General features: G+C 51.7%; 1 protein-coding gene across 1 annotated transcript in view; it reads left to right on the top strand.

Annotated features, from left to right (window-relative positions):
• The window catches only part of LOC105284711, a 149,632-nt gene that overhangs the window by 2,868 nt on the left and 124,536 nt on the right, over nucleotides 1-22,228 (top strand). The window contains exon 2 of the mRNA XM_011348438.3: nucleotides 20,937-21,131. Coding sequence (XP_011346740.1) covers nucleotides 20,937-21,131 — 195 coding nt within the window. The remainder of the gene's footprint in view (nucleotides 1-20,936; nucleotides 21,132-22,228) is intronic.

Genomic DNA, 22,228 nt, shown 5'->3' with positions numbered 1-22,228 from the left:
GCCGCATTAATTCACGGGGCGACGATTAGCTCGTCGAACTAGCCGATTCCGCCCTCGTTCTCCATGAGGATTAGCAGCGCGCGTGCCGCCTCGCGTTCTCCTCTCTTTCGCCCTCACCCTCTTCCCGCGTTCAATTCCTTTTACACACGTATGGCTCTCACCTCCGTCGCGTTCCCAAATTTATGACGACGAGTACGATTCAACTAGTGGTGGCTCCGTGAAACCGTAAGCCTCGCCGTAACGAACGCCGATCCGAGCGAGAGCATAGCGTCTCGCTTGCACTCGTCGCAAACGATCCCGCGTGATTTGCCGACGACTTGAAACGCTCAAGAAATATCGCGAGCGAGTCTTATCGACGATCGCGCGGCGAGTCGGCGTCGATCGGCTAGGCGTGACTCACTCTGTGAGAGATCTATCGTCTGTTCGCCCGCGGAAAGTATGAGAAATACATTAAGGTACGCGCGCGCGCACACGGACGCGGTGAAACGTTCCGCGAGAGGTACCTGCTTGGCGGCGGTCTTGATCCATGTATCATTACCACGTTTTCGACGCGTTTGTTTTCAGCCTCCGTGTGCATTCATCATCACGATTTTCCTTTTATTCGCGCTTCATGAGCTGCATGTATAAGCGATCCGACTCTGTTTCCTCTGAATAATTATAACTGATTTATTATAGCCTGACGAATATTCTTTAAAAACAAAAAATCAATATCTTCATTCCGATTTTTATTCCAATATGGAATAAATGGTGAATATGTGAGATATACTTTAGAATTAAAACTTTTCACATATGCGCGTATTTTCCGTGACTATATATTATGAAAATTTAAATATTTTCAATTTTAACTAGTTGAAAATTTGACTGCTGGTCCTTGGTGGGCATTTCTTTTTCGTTGTTTTGCCTCAATTCGACAGCGTCACTAAATTGACTAATTAGATCGAAATGTGTTACTTATGTCTTGACTGATAGAGTCAATGTGATTCCGCTACGAGAGGCAGTCTTTCAACGAATTTCGTCAGTGAACATTGATATACAGATCTTGTGCGTTACAATCTATCTATTCACTCGTTTTCTTTATTCCATTTATATTCTCTCTCTTATATTAAAGTGCGCATCCTTAAGAGAATCGAGGCAACTATGTTATATTCAAACTCTTATCTCTCCATTTCTCAGAAATATACACTGTATGTACATCGATATGCAATTAGATTCGAATACTTATGATAAATAATATTTGCCATATAAAGAATTTTAGCTCGCTAAAGAATTCAATCTCGCGGTTTGCTACAAAATCCGTAGCTGAGACATAACATTCGGTGGAAGCATCCTCCAACTAAGCAATTCCCCTCCATCAATTATAATAAAATTTCGTAAATATGTGATTTCGTGAACGATGGAACTGCCTGGTTCCTACACCTGGATCTCTTCATTTCCCCGTTCCAGCGGATCGCATCCGAATGCATTTATTCCGCGCCGTAACAGGACGATCCAGAAACGCGCACGGTCGACCCTCTCTCCCCCCATAACCGTCGATCGCTCCAAAATGGGACGACCAGCTAGGCGCGACTGAAAGCCGCGCCGAAAGCGCAACCGCTCTCTCATCTGCATGCCGCTTCGTCCGTAACGCGTAACGACCGCGTTCGTCTTCCGCGGCCACGCACCTGTATCGAGATAACGCGCGCCCGTATACCTGGCGACGAATAAGGGCATTGAATCGTGCACCGATTTCCTTCTTCGCGACAGCCTCTCCAGCTCGCGCGAAATCCGCGCGGAAGGCACGAATCAGTCTATGAATTTCGCGACCGGGTTAGTCGCGCACCTGCGATCGCCGATGCAACCATGGGACCTTCTCCCAGTCATCTTTCGTCTTCCGCGAGTTGCAACACCGATTCGTGTTGGAGAGATCGTCGAAGAGATCGAACACTGCGGTTGCCGAGATGTTGATCGCGACGACGCACATCTGGATTCTCGATAGTCTTGAATGTTGTACGCAATTTGCAGAGAGAAAATTTGCAGTTTCTCCTCGAGGCAATCGGAGCGCTCGACGACATGGGAAAATCATGGTGCGCCACGTTACGTTCGATCTGTTTGTGTGCGCCGTTCATGTGAGAGATTCCCCTTTACCCCGCACAAAGCGATCGCACGGAATGACAACGATGTTAGGCGAGACTGCTACTTACGAGAGACGTTGGAGAGATAAATGCAGCCTATTTGTATCTTAAATTATTGATCTGTCCACGGGAGATCGTATCGGGGCGCGGTATCGGCGCGCGCCAAGGAAAAACTAGTTTAATATGTATTCATGAAACATCATTGAGCGGTTTCCAGCTAAACGGCGTCCTATTATCCTGCCCGCAAGAAACTGTACTGTTCCACCTGTCACTGCGCCTGATGACATTGTCAACGGCGAGCGTGTGTATGCGCGTACGCAGTCCATAGTCACGTAACATTCATTTGTAAGCGCAAAGGATTCGCGAATCGGGCGGAAAAAAAAACGATCATGCTGGAAGCGAAGGCTACATGCATATAATAATAATAATAATTTTTACAATGAACAGCGCGGTTTGAAATCCGCCAGCAATAAATTTGCAACCAAGAGAGAGTTCTGCTTCCACAACAAATACACATATGATTATTCATTAGTGCAAACGTATGCAAACGGTGCAACAGTTTATTATGCAATCCGTGTTCCCCAACGTGCGCACCGTATTTACAATCGTATTTATGTAGATAAGAAAACATTTCTTACGAGAGAAGGTACGTAAAGCGTAAAATGCACGCCGCGATACTCCGCGCGATACTCCCAGTGAGTGCCAGGAAGCAAGAACTCACGTAAGAAGCGTCCGCGAATTCGCACGAGCGAGCGTGGCGTCGTCGCGTGGCACAGGCGGATGCAGATCGAGCTCGGCCTGAAACGCGCGACCGCGTCCCCCATTTTTTTTTACGCTCGCATCGCTCATCGGTCGTTAAGTATAACCTGCCGACGCGTCATCGATATATAATACATCACGTTAAACGCGAAACCGCGTCGATTTGCGGGCAGCGTCGCGCTACCGCGCGCACGAGCGGAGAAGTAAAAAGAAAAATGAGGGGGCTGCGTGTGCGCGGACGGGAGGACACGCTGCGGCGAGGCCGAAGGGCCCACTGGGACCGCCGCGCGGAAAAGAAAGGAGGAAGAAAAGAACGCGCGCGCGTTTGCACGCCTCCATGTCGGAGCGGCCCCGCGACGCCCCGAAGCGGTTCCGCTCGCCAGATGTGTGTGCGAGAGCCGGACACGCCGATGCGTTTTTCTACCTGAAGGGCGTCCAATTGAGCGCAACACATGGTGCTGCGGCGACGGTGGTGGCGCGTGGGGCCCCGGGCCCGGGCCCGAGCTTGGGGGCCCCGATTCGTCTCGTATCGTCGACGGAACGAGCGACACGCTTTTCGTCGTCAATAAATAGACAACGGTGTTGTTTATTGTTCGCCACCGGGATTCCAATCTCGCCTCGATTGTGCCCCTGTGCCCTGCAACGGTGTCTTAGTGATCTCCTCAGAACACTGCCGGATGCCCCAGTTTCCTAGATCGTCCGTGGAATTTCGATTTGTAGAGGTATTCCACGTGTGTATCAATTCACACGCGTAGACCTTCGTGCTTGTGTTACATTACGCGCTCGTCCGCTTAATGACGTTGGACGTGCAATAAAAAGCATGCTCACAGTTGCTAGTTACCGTCGCAAAACAAGCGGCATAAGCAATGACACCAACTGAATACCACGATGCACTCGTATACGCATCTCCTGATGAGCCCGATCGCCCGGCGATCGCGCGATACGTGTGATCACGCGCGCGCGCGTCACTTTGTAGCGCATGCATAATTAATAGTCGGGCGTTTAACTACTCACGCTTAAACGACCGTCCCGTTTCATCTCCGGCGGTCGGCTTCCGGTTGCTGCTTCTTTTCATCCTCCATCCCCTGGCTCTCTAATGCGCGAGTGCGTGCGAAAGTAATCCCGACGCGCGTTGCGCAGCTTCGATATATGGACCGTGCATTGTACCCCGTCATCTCTCCGATTCGTTTGATCAGACGATTGCCAAGTGCACACTGAAAAGAGAGATATATCGATTTTATACGAGACACGATTGATATTGATATTAATGAAGAATTTTGTACTCTTGAAATTTCTTTTTTTTGCGTATGTATCGCGCCGTCAGTAATATTGCGGCTGCAAAATACTGCTCAGCGAGCAAAGACGAGAGTCGGATCAATCTCGGTCGCGCCGGATGGCAAGGCGGAACCCCGACCGTCGCCGAGACCAGACGAATCGCGTACCGCGATTATTGGGAGGCAGGCATCATCAGCCCACGTCAGAATAAGGGCATAACGAAAAATAAATAATTAGCGTGCGGCTGTGGGCCTGCGGTTTCGGCGCGCACGCGTCCTGTCGTGCGGCTGTCGACGGCTGATGTTCCGCTCCTTAATAGGAACACGGCGGGGCCCACAACAGCCGGCACCGTTTCGAAACATGGATTCCAAAATCCCCCCTTGGCACTTCCATTATTTCAATACTCATTATATCAATATCGAATCAATTTTTGTTTTCTCGGATATTTCGCGCAGTCGACAGAAACTTCTCGAGAAACAAATCAGGGTCTTCGGTCAACAAAAATAATGATCAAATAATGAGCAATGCATTCCAAGCCACGTTGCTCCCTCGATGTACCTTCGAGGTGATGCAGTGAGTTCGACGACACGTGGAGAATGATCGCATCTCATCTGGCGAATAAGCTGAACGCGCGTCAGCGAGATACCTCTTCGAAAGTTTCTTTCTTCACGCGGGGCATGCTTACGCTGGCTCGGAGAGACCGACAATTTTTAACCGTTCGACCGTAACGCGATATCGCGTTTCCCATTCGTAATCGCGCCCCTATAATCTGCCGCTCTCGCGCGACCTGAAAGCCGCGGCTTAATTAAGTTCTGTTCGCGTGCCGCGATCGGACTGCAAGAGGGAACGTCGTATACGTTTCCAATCTGAACCTGTCGACGTGAACCAACGCGTATCCCGCGCGAATTCCTTATCCGTAGGTAGTATAGTGGCTGAGATCTTTTCCCGGTTACATAATGTCACGTTTTTCTGCGCCGCAGAAACGTCGATCGACTCGGCGAGAGACCTCGTAAATGTCATAAACGCCGAGGAATCGGGCGGGGAATGCAACGCGCGCGTTCTTTTTCCTCCTCCTCCTCCTTCTTCCTCCTCCTTCTTCCTCTGCCTTCCGTTCCCTCGATTAATCCAGTACATTGATATCGCATGGTGTGCTTGTGCGCGTTTTCCAAGTGGCATACGCATACACTCACACGATCGTGGAGACCGTAGATTATGTTGTTAATATTTAACGCGAGCTGTAGAATTCTCTGCTCAATGTAGAAGCAATCTAGCGTTGCTGACGTCGCGCTCGTTGGCGATACCGATAATAGGCGGTCTCGAGGCGACTCGAACGCTCGATATTTCTCGCGACTTTGAATTGCTCTTCCATTTACGAGCACTATGTTTTCTAATTTGATGGACAATTGAACTTCGCGATAGAATAATATCGGGAACAATAAACTTTTAAAAAAATTAATCAAATTTTTCTCGTATCAAATTATTGAATGATATAAACGTCTTCAATGTGCTACTGCTTAATCTTCAAAGCCTCAATGTCGCCGCTTTCATTCGTAAGATCCGTGCCAAATTAAATGATGCATTTAACTTTCTCGATACTTTAATCGAGCAAAGTTTATGTCTCGATCGAATGGCACGGAAGCGGAATGAAAGCATGTACGCGCTGTCGCTAACGACCGCGTCATTAACGGAGTACTAGGATTCGGTGGTGCGGGTACTGAGATTGTAACCACCGATGAAGTCAATAAATATGCAGCCAGAGAACGGAGATTGCAAAAAAGGCGCGCGGCGATTCGTGTGTGCGTGAATATTCGTCCCGGTTACGAAACGTCGTTAGTTGACATTTACAGTCACGTGCTTATTATCCGTATGCCGTCCAGCACATCTCTATGACATTCCCGACGCATTGATTGGCTTTGATTAGCATTACTTATCATTAGTAATTGCTCCCAGGTATCGCGAACGTGCGCCAATTACGTTTCGCTCGAGGCATAATCCGATCAACCGAGATTCCGATCGGCAAATATCATCCATCCATAAAAACAGGGAAAAAATTCGTCGTAATAGATCGTAAAGATAATGACGGGTCATAAAGGAGATTTGTGGGGGAATTTGTAACGTTGTTACAGATTAGAGAGCGAAATTGTCACATCTCCGCGCGTGCTTCATGCGTCGATTTCGATCAATAGCATGTGATTCTCAGTGGTCAGTATTACCGTAATCGACAACGATTACACTCGGGATTACAAAGAGACATGGGAACGTTTATTGGCCGCCACTGTGTTTTACGAGCGACACCGATGCCGGCTCGCGAGGCTATCGCCTGAGCATTATGATCGCTGCCATTAAAGTAATTGACGCTGCTTGCCGGAGATGGATACGCTTCTTATTGGCGCACCACTCGACGACACTATTCACAGCGTCGCCTCAACGAGCGTCCGGTTTTGACCTCGCGAGTTACACCGTTCGCTCGATCGATCGATTAAACACCGCCGCCGTGCGAGTCGCAATTTGCATTAGAGCACCGCTCGCTGGCGCTTTCGCAATTCCGAGAGAGCGATCTCTTTCCTCTTCCGCCGTTCAACGACACCCATTCATCATCGTTTCGCTCCGGCTGTGGCCGATTACATCGTTTGCCAACGCCGCCAATCCCATGGACAATCCGAGATCGCTCGGAATCGCGGGCAGGTCGAGGAACGCAGAAATACGCGTCTCTTGTATCGGGATCTATCCGGAATGGTCGACTTTCCCAATTTTCGCGTATTTTTATCGCAATACGATGCATTCATGACGTCGGAAGGATCTCTCTCTGCAGTGTGAGTGCGATCTCGCATCGCTAACGAGCGATTAGCGATGACGATTGCGCAGTCGCGTTAAACGCTCAGCTAAACGGCGTCCAACCGCTTCCAATCTTTTTCTTTTTTCCGCTCTTGCACGGAGAGCATTATGATAATTCGATTCGAGTCCCACGGCCGCGCCGCCACGCCGATCACGCCGCGAGGAAGGCGCGCTGACTTTACGATCGCTGACACCTACCGCGACCCGCAATGTAGCGCGCCGAGTACGCGCGGCGCGCGTGCACCCGGAGTGTTACGGCCGCGAATATTAAAGTAATTGATGCCCCCATAAAGCGGCGAACAGCGGCACGTCTTCGGTGTCCCTGCGACCCTCGGCGCTTTAAGTCGTGTTCACATAACTCCGTGCGCGTGCACTCGCGTCCCGTGACCTCCAACTCGCCGATATATCCGCAAGTCGAATAAGTCCTCGCTGTGCACGGGCATTCGCAACTTTTCTCTCGCAAAATCCCCGCGTCTTCTCGTCTTCCGCGAGCGCGAGTCCGTCTGGAGTAGTCGTCAAGAGGGACAGAGGACACTCGCAGCTAATTCCGTTGGTGTGCGATCGCCTTTAACTTCGTGGCAGTCGCTCCCTGTCTCATATATTTCCTGGATACGTGTCGGTGTCACCGTCCTCTCTTTTTCTTTCTTATTCTGTCGTAATTTCTCGCGTTCCGCGACTACCTATCCGTCCGCGTTCTTCGACAACCGGTTCCACGTGCACGCGGCGTTACCAAAAGATTCCTCCAGGCGTAATCACGCGTACATCTCCTAATGTTCTACGTGTAACGTCGTAAAGAACCGATATCTTCATTTTGCAGAAAGGCACAACTTTTGCATTCGCGCATCGTCGTTTAGAAAAGCGAGTGAGAGATCGCGCCGCGTTAAGGTAGGATACTCCGAGTCCTCGGTTGGATCTCGCGCTGTTACGCGAGTGCATCGGTGCGATTTAAAGACCGGACCCAGGTCGTGTAGGCGGCCATGTGCCCGAGCACGGTGTAAACCGAGCTTTACGGCGCGCACGGTGCCGTCGATCGTGAGATCGTATTAGAGCACCGCGTCGGCGTCCGCTTTGGATTCAGCTTGGAGCAAGGGATGTCGAAGGGAACAACAGTGCGCCGATACAAGGGAACGAGACAGCGGGGGATGGGGGCAACGCCACCATGGTGCGGTCAGGACTTAGACCGGCGACGAGGATGAGGGATGGACGAGAGAGAGAGAGAGAGAGGGAGGGGGGCACGGGAACCACCGTGCCGTGGTGAGGAGAAGGGCACACAGAGGGAACAGCGTGTAACGATGTATCAAGCTGTTGCGCCCCTGGCGTGTCCGGCAATATCGGTACGTCGCTTTGAGCCGAACCGCGCCGGCTCTGCATCATGGTCCTTACACGCTCCCGACGCCCGAACGAGGGACGACGATGCCTCTCGCTCTCGTCTTGTTCCCGCGCATAGACACTATTAATTTCGCATCCCCCCGCTGGACCCGATTGACTCGTTCGACCGCGTCGCCGCTGGATACCGCTGGCGTCATTATATTTTCGAACGGGTTCGCAATGTCGGCCGGCTCCGCGATCGCGAGCTAGAAGCAAATACGGGACGTGGAATGTGCATGTGGAAAAACGAGTTGCTACTTTCCGTCCTGTTCGCGGCTCGCACGAGACAGCGCGACGTCGACGTCCTGTCAAGAGTAACGATCGACGCAGCGAGCGTTGAAATAAAGAACTGAGCGTCTTGTGAAAAATGGATTCTGTAAGGGGATGAAAAAGGAAACAAAAGGAAGCTTCCAACGGGAGGAAATCGTGTTCGGTCGCGGTTTGCGAGCTCTTTTTTTTCTCTGTCTCGAGCCGCGACGTTCGCCGTTGTGACGAGCAGCACGAGACAATAACCGCGAAACTGGGCCTCTCTCTCCCTCACTCTTGAATGGTGCAACAACAGATTGAATCCGAGCCTGTGGCGAAACGCTATGGCGCTCCCTATTATGTGATCATCCCGGCGTCGTTATTAACGTCGCGTGATAGCATTTCCGCGCGCGCACGCGCGCGTTTGTAAGAGCGTCGTGTTTTCGCGCGATGTCACGCGCGCACGGAACGGAAGTGATACCGGACATGGTATAACGGCACGTTGACAGGTGCGTACCGGCTTTGACAGGCGATCGATGGTCGTGAACGCACACGCCCGCGGTTCACCGTGTCACGCGACGTGCGTATAGCGCGGCCTGCGGCGTGCGTGCGTGCGTGCGTGCAAGAGTGCGTGCGAGGAAACGCGTGTACATTTCGCACGTGCTCGTAGTCATGGCTATCGTTCCGCTCGGGAGGGCCCTCCGACCACGTCCGGGGGACTCCGTCGCTCCTCGATCGGCCTCGTCTCCCTCTTTGCGTATTTACATTGCTCGATTACGGTAATACGGCGGCGGAATCGAGTCGACTTAGCGGCGGCTCAATGTTTCATGGGCCACGCGAGTGTTTCCTCTTCGCGCACGCGAATTCTTTCCACCCCTTCGTTCTGCCCGTGCTCCCGACTTTCCGCGGAGTCAATTCGGCCTCCACCGTTGGTAAATAATCGAGCGCGAGAATCACCGGCTGCCGGAGTAATCTCATCCTGTGTGGGAAAATCCGCTGGGGAGTTTAGAAAAGGATGATATGGGGATAATCGGTCGCTGCGACAAGAAGCGCGAGAGGAGCATTCGAGAAACTCGATATCGATACGTATTCGCGAGAGGTGAAGGATAGAACGACTCGGAAAGCAAAAGTATATCGCGAGGTTGATGCATGAGATCGGGAAAAACGAATCCCCATGAAGTTTAGCAACGTAGTGAAGCTGGAGGGTGAGAGTGAAAGGCTCACCCCACGGGGACATTCAAGACAGGATCCTATCGTCATGTTACACGGACCTTTAGGACTCGTTTAGGCGAGGTGGGGTGCAAGGGAGGCCGAGAGACGTAACACGACGCGATTGTAGTCGAGGAGGAAGGCAACCCTTGCCTAAGGGTGGAGGCTGAGGAAAGAGACGGAAGCGGCCGGGGGGAGGAAGCGGCAAAGTCCACAGGACGGAAACCCCGGGGAAGGGTATCTGTTGTCATGGTCCCTGATGCTCCATTATTGATTAAAGATGGCTGGTTGGCTGGTTGGCTAGATGGATGGATGGCTGGCTGGCTGGTGGAGTCGTGACGCCATTTTAATATGCGCAATTATAATGTGTACCTAGAGACCCCCAGGGGGACGGGCGGAGAAGGCGGGGGACGAGGGGGGTTGATATACGGAGAGACAGCAAGAGAAAGAGAGAGGAAAGTAGCATCGTGGGGTGGAACACGGCGAGCCACGAAGCGTGAGGTCCAAGGGGGCGAGCAGTGGTTTGTCGAGGGTGGCGGGGGAGGGAAAATACTCTCCGACGGGTGACCTTGCTCTTCGTAACCGGTCCGCCTTCTTTGTTTGCCCGAAATCAGAGGGGAACCGTGTAATTGAGGAGTTAATTAGGACGCGTTCGGCGCTTTAATTGGGTTCCCCATCGTTTCTCTCTCTCTCTCTCTCTCTCTCTCTCTTTTCTCTCTTGACGTATTCGTGCTGCCATCGCTTTCTCAACAGGTAGTCAGGTCACCTGACTCAGGTGTGCTTGCGATCATCCCAGATCCTTCCGCGTTACTCGCGCGAGGAGTCGAATTAAAACTTCGAGATCATCAAGTCGTGGGATCAAGAGATCAAGCAAGTGAACAAACAGCCAGGTGGAAGCAACGAATTCTATTTTTTTTTTTAACATAAGTGAAACGCGAGGATTGACGGTACCAGCCACGTCGTGACGTAGCGTGCGAGTGCGCGCGTGAATAAAAATGCGTTTTGTTCTCGGTACACGGTGCGCCGTCCATCGTCTATCGGAATGCCAACGTTCGTTAATGCCCGGTGAGTGATCGAGCCGCGGCGCCCCCCGCCCGCGGAATCGGACGAAACGGAGTTTTGAGGGTAGCGCGCCCCTATTGAGATCACGTGGTTATCGGGAAACTCGATGAGATAACAATGAGGCTGGGGCTCGTTAGCGGCCGGGGTTACAATGACGTCGCGCCGGGCCGATGCTCGATCACAACATCGTCGCGTTGTGTTATTCGTGATGGGCCGTGTAATATCGCCATTGGCATGAGTTGCGGGGCGGATTTTCCACCATTGTGCCGTAAAATGACTCCCGCAATAACAGCGTACCGCGCCGCCGCGCCGGTCGCTGTGGTTCGGCCCGCGTTCGGCGCCATAATTATTTCTTCCTTTCACGGAAACGCGACGGCCAGGAACAGGCCGTGGAAAAATAATCTTGCCGAGTATAAAAAAGTTCTACATTTTATATAAAATCGCGAGCGCGGCTGATGTAACAAATGCCAGCGTCGACGTTATCAGTTACCTCCCGGTTGTCCTCCCGCCGGAGACTTTTAATTCCGCTCGATCGAACGACTCGTTATCACGGGATCGCAATATGGCGATCGCGATTTCGGATACCCGATACCGCGTACGCGTGTATCCGTGGGCGGATATATACATACGCGCGGCGTACAACGGCGCGCGTACGTCGGTTAGGTCGGCAAGACAGGCACAACACGCAGGCATATAACCTCACAATGCCCGTAATAGAGGAATTAATGCGTGGCTGCGTGTGGTCGCGTCGTGCCCCACGGGGGTTTCGCGAGATTCCTGATAGCATTGTCCGCACGCATAATTCGTGCGCGCAATTAATTGAGACCGGAGTACCGGCGGCTCTGACATCCGCTTAAAAACGGCGGGAGCGACGTCGCGCGAGCGAGTCGGCCCGTACGCGGTGTTCGTTACACGAGGATGCGTGCGCGTGGTGCACGCCCACCCGGTATACGCGTGCAATTAGTTATCAAGCCGTACATGTCCGAGGGAGAACGGTAAATACCTTGCAACTCGTATTCCCGGCGCCCTTGAGCGTCCGTCTCGTCGCATCTCGTCGATTCTCTCGCAAATCCGCCGCGCGCGTGTCCGACAGTCGCCGACAGAATTACCGTGACGCGCGATAAAATTTGTCCTGCCGGCGCGTACGATCGGGAGGGTATCAATTGCAGCCACCGCGGTGCAATTGCGCGCAAGGCGCACTAGGCCAATAAAATCAATCAAATCTAACCTAACCAAACTAAGCGCTTTGATTGGCCTAGTGTCTAGTCCTAGTGCGCCATGTATGCTCCCCGTGCCATCTATCGATAAATCAATGTATCGATAGAGAGCGGGATTAAAGCCTTGTATGGCCAATCAACTTGCACTTTTACTGAAAAGCTGCAAGTTGATTGGCTACATATTTCTCGGACCGAGATCTCGAATCAATTTCTAGTATCGTGGACACAAGGCGAGATAAACGCGCGAGATAAGCTGCGGCTTACCCCGAAGGATCGAGGCTCTTTTAACATTGTTCGATGTGGAATTACGTTTCTCTCTCTCTTCGTACAATATTTTCACTCGCCCGCGATATTTATTGTTGCCTCGACAGAGTCGCCTCAAGTCTCCCCGGTAAGTCTCGGCGCCATTTTCCAGAACATTATTGTCTCGGCCGCAAATAGCTTGCATTTTCTGATAAATGATTTCGATCGGCCGGCGCGACACATGCGTACTGCGGCGTATCGCGTATCGCGCGCAACATAATTCCACGATCGAAAGCGGCAAATGAAAAGGCAGAGAAGGCAACGACGCTTTGCCCCACCGCGTGGTCGCCGCTGCCATCGGCGCTTCCTCGCTTTTGTGCCATGACATTAACGTATTTCTTATTTAAAGCATCGCTACGTGACGGCCGAGGGGACGGTGCCGTGTAATGCACCTGTAGTCGATAGGTCATCGACAGGAGTCAGTCCTCGCGGTCCCTCCTTTCTTCGGAAAAATGGCGAGCTGCAATTACGCGCGCGGGGCGGTCGCCGCAGGCCGACTTTCGTACGCTCGCGCGTTCTCTTTCTTCTTTCGGTTCAGCAGCGGATACGTATAATCAATCGTCGCGGAAAAATTTATCAGTGAACTCGCACAACGGTAAATTTAGGGTCGGTTCCGCGAGGTACGAACAAAGAGCATATACTGCGTTCCTTAATGGGGGGTGGGAAATGCAGGGAAAATAGTCGGGTATATATTGCAAAGGAGAAATCCCTTAATGAAAAGTGTATACGAAGGGAAACACCAAGAATTAAGAATTTAAAAGAATTGTCGAGGAAAAAAGAAAACTTGCATCTCAAGGGTTACGTGCGGTACGGCTCGATTGTCCGGGAGCGATAGCACGTATAATGCGCGCGTATAATTCCCGCGCGCATGCATGTAAATGAGTAATCCGTCGCTGAAAAGGAAATCCGCAGGTTTCACCCCTCCCGCTAGCCCGCGTGCGTGGATCGCAATTAATACGGCAGTCGCGAGGGACGTAATCAGCCATTACAGCCCGGTCCTGTTAACGATTCAACGCGGAAATCGCCCGGAGTTGTCGGCGCTATCGGCGTATGCGTCGCGAAGAAAATCGACCGAGCGCTTTTCCGCGCGTTATTCATCACGCTGCGCCGGCGAGCGCAATCTTCCGCCCGCGAGCTATTCGCCCGCGCGTGAACGCGAAAACCGAATCCGCGAGGATCCGCTCCGGGCACGAACGTGCGTCGATCAGGCTCGCAGGCGCAGGCAGATACGCGAGACATGTATCCGCTTGTGATCGCGCGTCCTGCGGCATTTATCGGACGAGTGAAACTCATCGCCGAGTAATGGCGTGTAAATCAGTGTCTCAAACGCGCTGAATGCCACGACGGTCACCATGACCGGTTATGGTGCACCGTCGTGTCTCCTCGTCCCGCGTATGCGTGAAACGTGACACCTCTGTGAGTTTAATTACGTATAGAGTCGATGAAGAGTCTCCATTAAATGGAAGAACGAATGTGTTTGTCAGAAATCGTGCTCACTCAGCGTGTAATTTGACATGTTTGAAAAATGAGGGAATTGGTACTCTCTACTGATCCATTTTAATTAGTTTAAACAAAAAAGGCGCACGATTCCTGTCTGACATAAAATTCCAGTGAAAGCAACTTACCGCGCGATGATGCCCCAGCCACCCAAGTAGCGGTGATAGGAATCCTCAAAGCGATATCGAAAACAGACTCACAAAAGTCTATCCGCGCATTAACCGAGTGTGTGCTTAACGCATGACGGCTTTTTCTACTGGAATCTATATAAAAAAGTCGCACGAGTCAGACTTCAGCAAATCTCGTGCAACAATGTTGGTATTGATACAGTGTCAATTCTGTTATCTGCCTGACACACACGGTATTTCTGACCGCTGTCAGATTTTTCCATTCAAGTATTCGAAAGTAGAAAAAGTCAGATATAACTTGTGCGACAGTATTCGAACTACTGTCAATCCTGTTACTCGTCAGATACAGCATATTCAACTGCATGTCAGCTGTATACCTACTCAGATAGCAAAGATTATCTACTCAAGAGTGAAAAAAGTCGCACGAGTCGGACGGGACTCGTTGAAATTCCGATGAGAGACTCGCTACGACGAGGTTCGTGCGACTCCAAGAATGCGTCTCTCTCTCTCTCTCTCTCTTTTTCTCTTTCTTTCTTTCCTGCTCGAAGGAGAGAAAGAGAGCGGCTCAGTCTTTTTACCGAGCGCAAATTGTCCTCGCGGCGACGCGTAATGCGAAACGTGACGCGCGGAATTCCGCGGACGTCTCCGCGCTGTCGCTTAATTCGTCGGCGTGACGGCGCGACGACCGCGATCTCTTTCCCGCGCGACCACACACCCTCTCGCACGCTGCCTCCCCTCCTCCCCATTTTCCCTCCATTTATCTCCGCCGGTGGCATGACGGAACGCATTTTGTCGTCACGTTACGGCTCGCACCCGCCGCGCCACGCCGCGCCGATCGTTTTGTCGCTGGCAATTATGGGACACGAAATGGGCGGCACATAGCGTGTCGCACGCGGCTCGGCGTCGCTTTGATGCGCGCGCGGGATCGCGCGGAGTCGCGCGCGCGGATGTCGCCTGCTGGAGTCACGAGACTGTGACGTGACACGACGATGTCACACCCGCCCGAGCGCGGGCCCCATCAGATTACAGCGGAGCGGTTAGCCGGACCGTTTAACGTTTAACATCGTCCGCCAGCAAGCTAGAGAATGTTCAACGCGCGTTTCAAGCGACAATCGCCGCTCTAATTAGATGAGCGAACGGTGGCGCGGATTGTTGGGTTGAACCCTGCCAGGCTCGTTAAACGCGCGTGTCGCAAGCGTGACGCGCGTGGTCTAATTATAGTCTACGTCTCCGTGAAAGGTGTTCCCGCGATCTTCTCCTTGGATCACAAGCATAAGATCTAAACGGCAAAGTGCGATCCGCGAGGAATCTCGTTTCATGAATCACGGGATTAACAAAGCTGCACGAAATTGTGGGGAAGCGAATCGGTCGCGCGTGAACCCTCAAGACTCCCGTGCACCCCCGAAGCGGTTCATCATCGCGTTACTCGTCGCCGCGCTCCGGTTTCATCCGGTTTCATCGTCCTCCCTTATGCAATTTTGTTGTACAATTTTAAGACGGCAACAAGATATCGATATTTCCCCCGGCGGGGGATCCGTCCGGGAGAGAATCGATCGGGCGCTTGCGAGGGAGAGGAGGGAAGGGTTCGTTCCGCGCGCGCCGGAGCCGGAGGATGAGAGCGCATAAATACATACCGGCCATCGGATTTGCATAGGTCGAACACGAGCGTGAACTCCCCGGCGCTTTTACGGCACGGGTTATCCCGCGGCGCACTCGCAGTAGCGTGTCGCCCGCGAAATTGATACCCGTCGCCGGATCGCGCTGACGTAAGCGTAATGTTCGGTGAAACGCGTGATTAGGCCTTTCCCGTTCCTCTACGTCCGAAACGGTCGACTAACGTCGCCGTAACGACAGAACGGCACGTCATCCGTTCGCGAAGCCGTAACCGCGGATGAAGCACCCTCTTGCCCGAAGACCGGCGGACGACCGTAATTTTCACTTATCCCCCCGGTGCAAATCGCTTCAAAGTATCGAGCTGATCGCCTCCGCGCATCCGAGAATGCTGCTCGATATTGTCGGGTTCACCATATTTGTCGAAACGAAAAAGGGAGAAAGAGAAAGAAGATACTTTCGAAATATCTTTCTGAGAGAATTGTACCCTTGCCCCCTTTTAGACACTCGTGGAACACGTTCCCTCAGGAACTGCTAATAGCGCCGCATGATTCGGACGTGGATGTCCCATTAAGGGCTACGTTCTCGCTGGAGAGGCCGACCTCGGCGATGCGTGCATGCGATTTCAGGAAGGCGTAAATTCGTTATTTAGCCATTCGCGGCGTGGCGTTTTAACGACGCCGGCGATTACCTGCACGACCATCGTCATCGTCGACGTCGTTATTGTCCACGGGGAAGTCGCCCGCGCGCGACAGCGTCCGTATATTACGCCACACATAACGTAATGTATGCGCAACATGCCTGCATATTACACGCGTTAAACGTACAGAAACACGCGGCTGTCCGCCAGGCCACTCGTTAATGAAGCGGTTCTCGCGCTCGTCCTCATTTCCTTGGTGTTTTTTAGGTATATACAAACGTTTTAGTCATTTATTGCACGTTTTCACTATTTAAGTGCGCACTTTTTAACATATGCGATACAATTCTGTCATCGAAATATATCCTTATTTTTTATGATTTTCCGTCATCGGGTAAATTTCGAATTGCTTTGGGAAAAAAGTTTTCTTCGTATCTTAGCTACATCCCGAAAGTGTTATCCAATTAAAAAGTACTGCATTGGAACAAGTGGTAATCCGCCAAGTTGGATGAATACGCCGCGTGCGGAAAAACTTTCCAGCCCAAGTCCAAAATGGTTTGCTGAATACGAGAAACGTGTATAGCTTTTCATCGCGTTCGCTATTCTTTTTCAAAGCTATGTTAAATTATAACATTCACAAACTTCGATGTCGATTCATTAAAAACATAAACAGGTAAAAATTTATTTACAGTTTAAATAAATTAAAAAAGACTAAAAACTTTTTCATAGACCTATAATAATTACGCGAGAAACAGAGCTCGCTGAAAATTTCGAGCCGACTGAAGCATTGTCCGGCGTACGGTCTCGCGGCACATCGCGCGAGTAATGTCACTTTCCGAGCGAGCGTGGAAAATCGCAAAGCGATCCTCTCGCCCGCGCGTGAAATCGCGAACAGATTGCAGCGTGCGAGACCCTCGCGCTACTCGCTTGACCTTAAATATGTGTAAATCTTTTTATACTGTCAGATATGAAATTGCATGCGTTTGTCTGACGCGGAGCGGACAGATCCGGGAAGAATGTCGAGAGAAAGATGCAAGATCCCAAAAATTGCAGGGACTCTTGACTCCTCTCATAAACAAAGCAACATTTGCCGCACCTAAATTCCGCAAAAGACGGAATATTAGCCTAGCTAATGCACAATCGAGACACCCTCGAGGAACGCATCGCAGCTGTTTGCATGCGGATTTGCTCGCGAGACGTTTCGTGACGTTTCTCGTCATGAGAGAGAGAACGCGCACGACCGCGACAAATTTGCGACGTTCGTTTCGTTTTGACGATCGCGATGAACCCTCGGAGGAACTGTCCGGGTTGCGGTGACCGCGGAAAGTTTCGCGTCACTTTGGCCGCCGTTTATATCGCGGCGACGGAGTTGAATCGGAAATTAGAAACAGGCCTGCGTGTCATCTCGAGTCGCGAGTTCACGCGAGCGGAGAGGCACGCCGCGTTGCCGGTTCGCTTTTCGTCTCAGCAGTTGCTCGATTCGTTTTGTTCGTCTCTCTGGCTCATCGCGACAGTGTTACGGTGCGTAAGCTCGAATCGATACGTTATTCCATGGCGATCGGAGAGATCCTTTTGAAGAGACCGCACTCTACTCGCGGCTGATACGCGCTCGAGGAATCCGGGTTCTTGCGAGCGCGGACGCGCGCGTTTCTTCTCCGGGTCGAAGCGAGGAATTCCTGGCGATTAGAGAGAGAGTCGGCTCGAGTCACGCTCCTTGTCACGGATCGAACGTGTGACATTTCGTGACTGGGGACTTTTTCGTCCCCGGCACAAAACGCGCGTCGTCCTCCGCCGCGCAATCAAGCGGGATCCTCCTCGATCGCATGCATGCCTCGCGGACGCTTCCATAGGCAGCCTTAACTCGTCGCTCACGAAACACTTTTTGTCGTAGCACCCAGCTCGTCGATATCCTTCGTTCGTGTGATACATCAGAAACTTGCATGGCATCGGCCCGGAAATACACACGGCGCGCAAAGCGTAACAACAATTCCCATCAATTCCGTTTCAACCCAAGAAAGCGGAGTCCTCACTTGATTTCCTGTGAGATTGAAATTCTCTTCAAGTCGCTTACGCGAAATTTACAAACTCGCGAAAAAGCGCGGTCGGAGAATTTCCACTTGGCAATATCTTACGCATTTATTTTAATCCGTCGATAGTAACTTTCGGCGACGAGATTTTTTCTTTTTTATCGAATATTTCCGTCTGAAAACGGGATATGCGAGCGGGTAAGCGTGCACATCGTGCGGTGCACGGCCGGAACGATGATTCGCCAGCGTGGAATTTGAAGAATACCGCCGCTGCCGCGTTTTTCGAGAGCACATCCCGTGCTTCGTATAAAAATAGTTCGCCCGATATTATACGCGGCTTGCTCGCGCGAATATCGAATGCGTTGCTACTCGCATGTTAGAGCGCGGAAAAAAATGGTGATAATACTGCGCATCGTGTGCGCCGAGGTAAAATGCATCTCAATTTTCAAGTCCACATGTTGCTGGAGTCGGTGAATGCATCTGCCAGCCATGGAGCTCCCGCGGACAGATCGATGGTTGATCTTTCCTCTCCGGAAATAATATAAACATGTCAATTGTCGCGAAATACGTTGGATGCCTCTAATAATGAAACCTTACATTCTTTATTTTTCTGAGATTCTTCGATCAAAGCTTCGCTGATTGTGAGAAAAATAACAAAAACAAAGACAAGTCTCTGAGGACTAATATAAGAAGCAACAGAGTATAATATTTATTAAATTAAAAATTAAAAATTATAATGTTTGTTATTAATTAAATTATATATAATTAATGCATTTTTCTTCATTTTGCACATTTCTGGATATTGAAAATTATGTTATAAATTACTGCTCAAGTTTAATGATCGACGTTTCAGACCAAGACTCGAAGATGAGATCCACATCGATTTCGAGTACACGGGCGTCGAACTATTTCGTGCACGAACCGCCGTTACGGTAAACAGAGAATATCCCGCGTGCGTCGAAACCTCGGTAAAGTAGCACGTTAACTCACGGGCTTTAGGAGTTTGTTATTTCGGTTTTGGCGTTAACTCCCGCGAGCCAACGACAAGAGACATTCGCCAGACCACCCTGAAATCGTTCTCCCTGCCGTTCCTCCGCACCCGCCCGCCACGGTTTGCCGATTTGCCGCACTGCGTCGTGACCAATACTGGCTGACGGTGCTAATGCCGCAGCTCCACGCGCACGAAAATAACTAAACACACTGCGTGCGTGTTACGCCGGCGATGTGACGTAAGATTCTCCACGGTAGAAGCGGAAGCGGGAGGCGCGGTCTTCCGATTCGGTCGACGCGCGTCACTACAGCGGATAATTCGATCGCGATTGATCGAGGCATCGAGGCGCGTGTCGGTAGCGAATCGCGGATTTTATCATCTGCTCGCACCCTCGGGACGACAAAATGCGGTGCAGCAGAAAGAAACGCCCGCGACGAGAATCCGTTCGGTAGCGAGGCAAGCGTGCCACGACAATGCGTCCCGGTAGCTTCCTCTTCTTATTCCGCCTCCTTCGCAGGGCGCATCGAATCGCGCACGCGGCGATTAATCGCGCGAATTCGTGTCGCGGCCTCGCGTTCACACGTGCGGCGTGAACCATCAAAGCGTCCTCGCGGAGAAAGAACGGGACCGGGACGCGCGCGTGAGAGGGGCTCCTTTTCTCCTCGCGAGACTTCTTCGCTCGGCGCGCGGGCCGGTTCCGCCGCAAGAAACGCTCTCAATGGACCACACGCACGACGACCTCGCGCTCGCCTCGGCGAACGCGCTTCTTACAGGGTCAGGGGCTTGGGTGTCATCTATCTTGGGTAGCTGTTCATATTCAGCCTCGGCGACACTCCAACGCGGTCCGCCGTCTCCTCGCGCGCACAGTGAGACCTTTATCTGCCGAAAGCGGGGCCCTGAAGGGCTCCGAATCCCGTCCGCGGGGTAATGAGCGGCGAGATGGACGAGCTCGCTTATTAACCGCTCCATTGTGACTAGGCCCAAGTTCAGACACTCGTAACGAGCGTTACTCGAGCGTTCTCGGAGCGTCCGGATCACAAGGAATTTTCGAGGATCTTCTCTGTTCTTCTTGGATCCACGAATTAATTACGGATTAAACGGCGAGCACGTAATGTGACTCGGACTGACCGCTTGACGTCGCTCGACGTTGTTGCGAAATGAGATTTAACGCTGTCGTTTGTCGTGCACGAGTCCATTATCTCGGAGTCGTGTTCCAGTCCCGACTGTATGTACCTGCTTAAACCCACTTTATGCACGTGCAAGTGCAGTGTGCGCCGTCTGAATCTCGTTTCCGCGCGTGAACGGTATACGAAATGTCTATTAACCGTTTCGCCTGGCATTTACAATCTGCCGCGGCCGCGTCATGTGCGGTCCGCTGAAACGCGGGCTGCTGGACAGATCGCCTGCGCATACGCGCGGATCGCTAGATCTTGTTTGCTCGATAGCGATCTATCTACGCGATCGAATAATGAGTCGGGGATTACGCAGGCGAAAACGTTATGCACACAGAACGCAGAGATGTTTATCTGCAACGCGTGAAGCGTGAGACAGGTTTCACGATCCGGAAGTGCGTTGGCGCGAGAGAGAAAAGGAAAGCGAAAATACAAAGAGAGAGAAAGAGGGAGAGTCGCAGAACTAATCCGCTTTTCTCATTTTGCAGTGGCCCACGTGGTTTTTCCGGCCAGATCTCTCGCTGGGCACGCCGTTGTCGACATCAGGTCACGGCCCAAATTCAAGTAACGTGCCCACCTCGTCGCCGCTGCCATCCCGGACGCATCTGGACGTCCCGAAGGCGCCGGAGCTTCCCCCAAGCAGTAACAACAAAGTCCATGGACAGACGCCAACGATATGCACCGTGAGTGACACGTTTGATCATCTGATCCCGCCAACTGGACCGCGATAATTACACGGCCGGTCTAACTTAGTTGTCTAAAGTCGTCTTGCAGCGCGGATCTCGCAAGTGACTCGAAGCCGGAATATTGGAAACTCGTGGCGGATTCGCGCGATCGGCGCATATTTATACCTAAACACCCAGCAAATGCGTAGTACTGTCTCGAAATAGGAAAATCCGCGTGAAGAGGCATCATTAATACCGGTAAATAATACTGTTAATGGATATGATAATCGGGGATCTTTAATGTTAATCGTGCGCACACGCGGGAATCCCGCACGACGAGAAAAATATGACGGCAATAATAAGAAGCGGACGGAAAAAGGAAAGGTAATGCTGCACAACGACGCTCGCAGGGAAGCAATAATGACGTCTCAATGGGCTCGATCGGAGCGGAGCGCGAGTTATTAACAATTACTTTAAAATACGATCGGCCATTAAATCACTCAATAATAGTTAAATGCTGATAATGCGCGCGGTAAAGCGATACTCGTTTGCTCGTTGGCGATTTTAATTAATGCACAATAACGTTAATGGCGCCTCGATTGTTCTCGACTATGAATGTTATTAACCCATTCGGCGGTAGTTGACCACAACTTTATGCCGCGGACGAGCGCGCGCGCCCGAATCCGCGGTGCGTCGCAACGTCGAAAGGAGTTGGATCGCTAGATCGCAACTGGATCGTAAGCTGAAATCGGCTTTTGCAGCCGATCACGCATAACGAAGCTATCTGCACTCGCACGACATGACGATCCGCGCCGAGTTTTGCCGCACGACAAAAACACACGGCGCGCTAATTGAAAAGCACGAGGCAGCTGCTGATGACACGTAATGCCGGCAATTTTACGCAAAATTATAAGCGTCCGTTCATATGAAGCTCGCGCGTCAAATACAATTGCACGGCCTTCGCGCGATCGAGGTCGATCACTCGCCGATCGATGCGATTGGCGCTGGTCGTCCTCGTCGTCGCCGTCGCGACGCTCGTGACACCCTGAAACACGCGCCTAGCACGACACGTTCGAATCGACCTATCGACAGTTCCATCTTCGCGTTACCCAGTC

The sequence above is a fragment of the Ooceraea biroi genome, chromosome 9, assembly GCF_003672135.1.
Source record: "Ooceraea biroi isolate clonal line C1 chromosome 9, Obir_v5.4, whole genome shotgun sequence".
Classification (NCBI taxonomy): Eukaryota; Metazoa; Arthropoda; class Insecta; order Hymenoptera; family Formicidae; genus Ooceraea; species Ooceraea biroi.
This window is presented reverse-complemented; position numbering and strand designations above follow the sequence as displayed.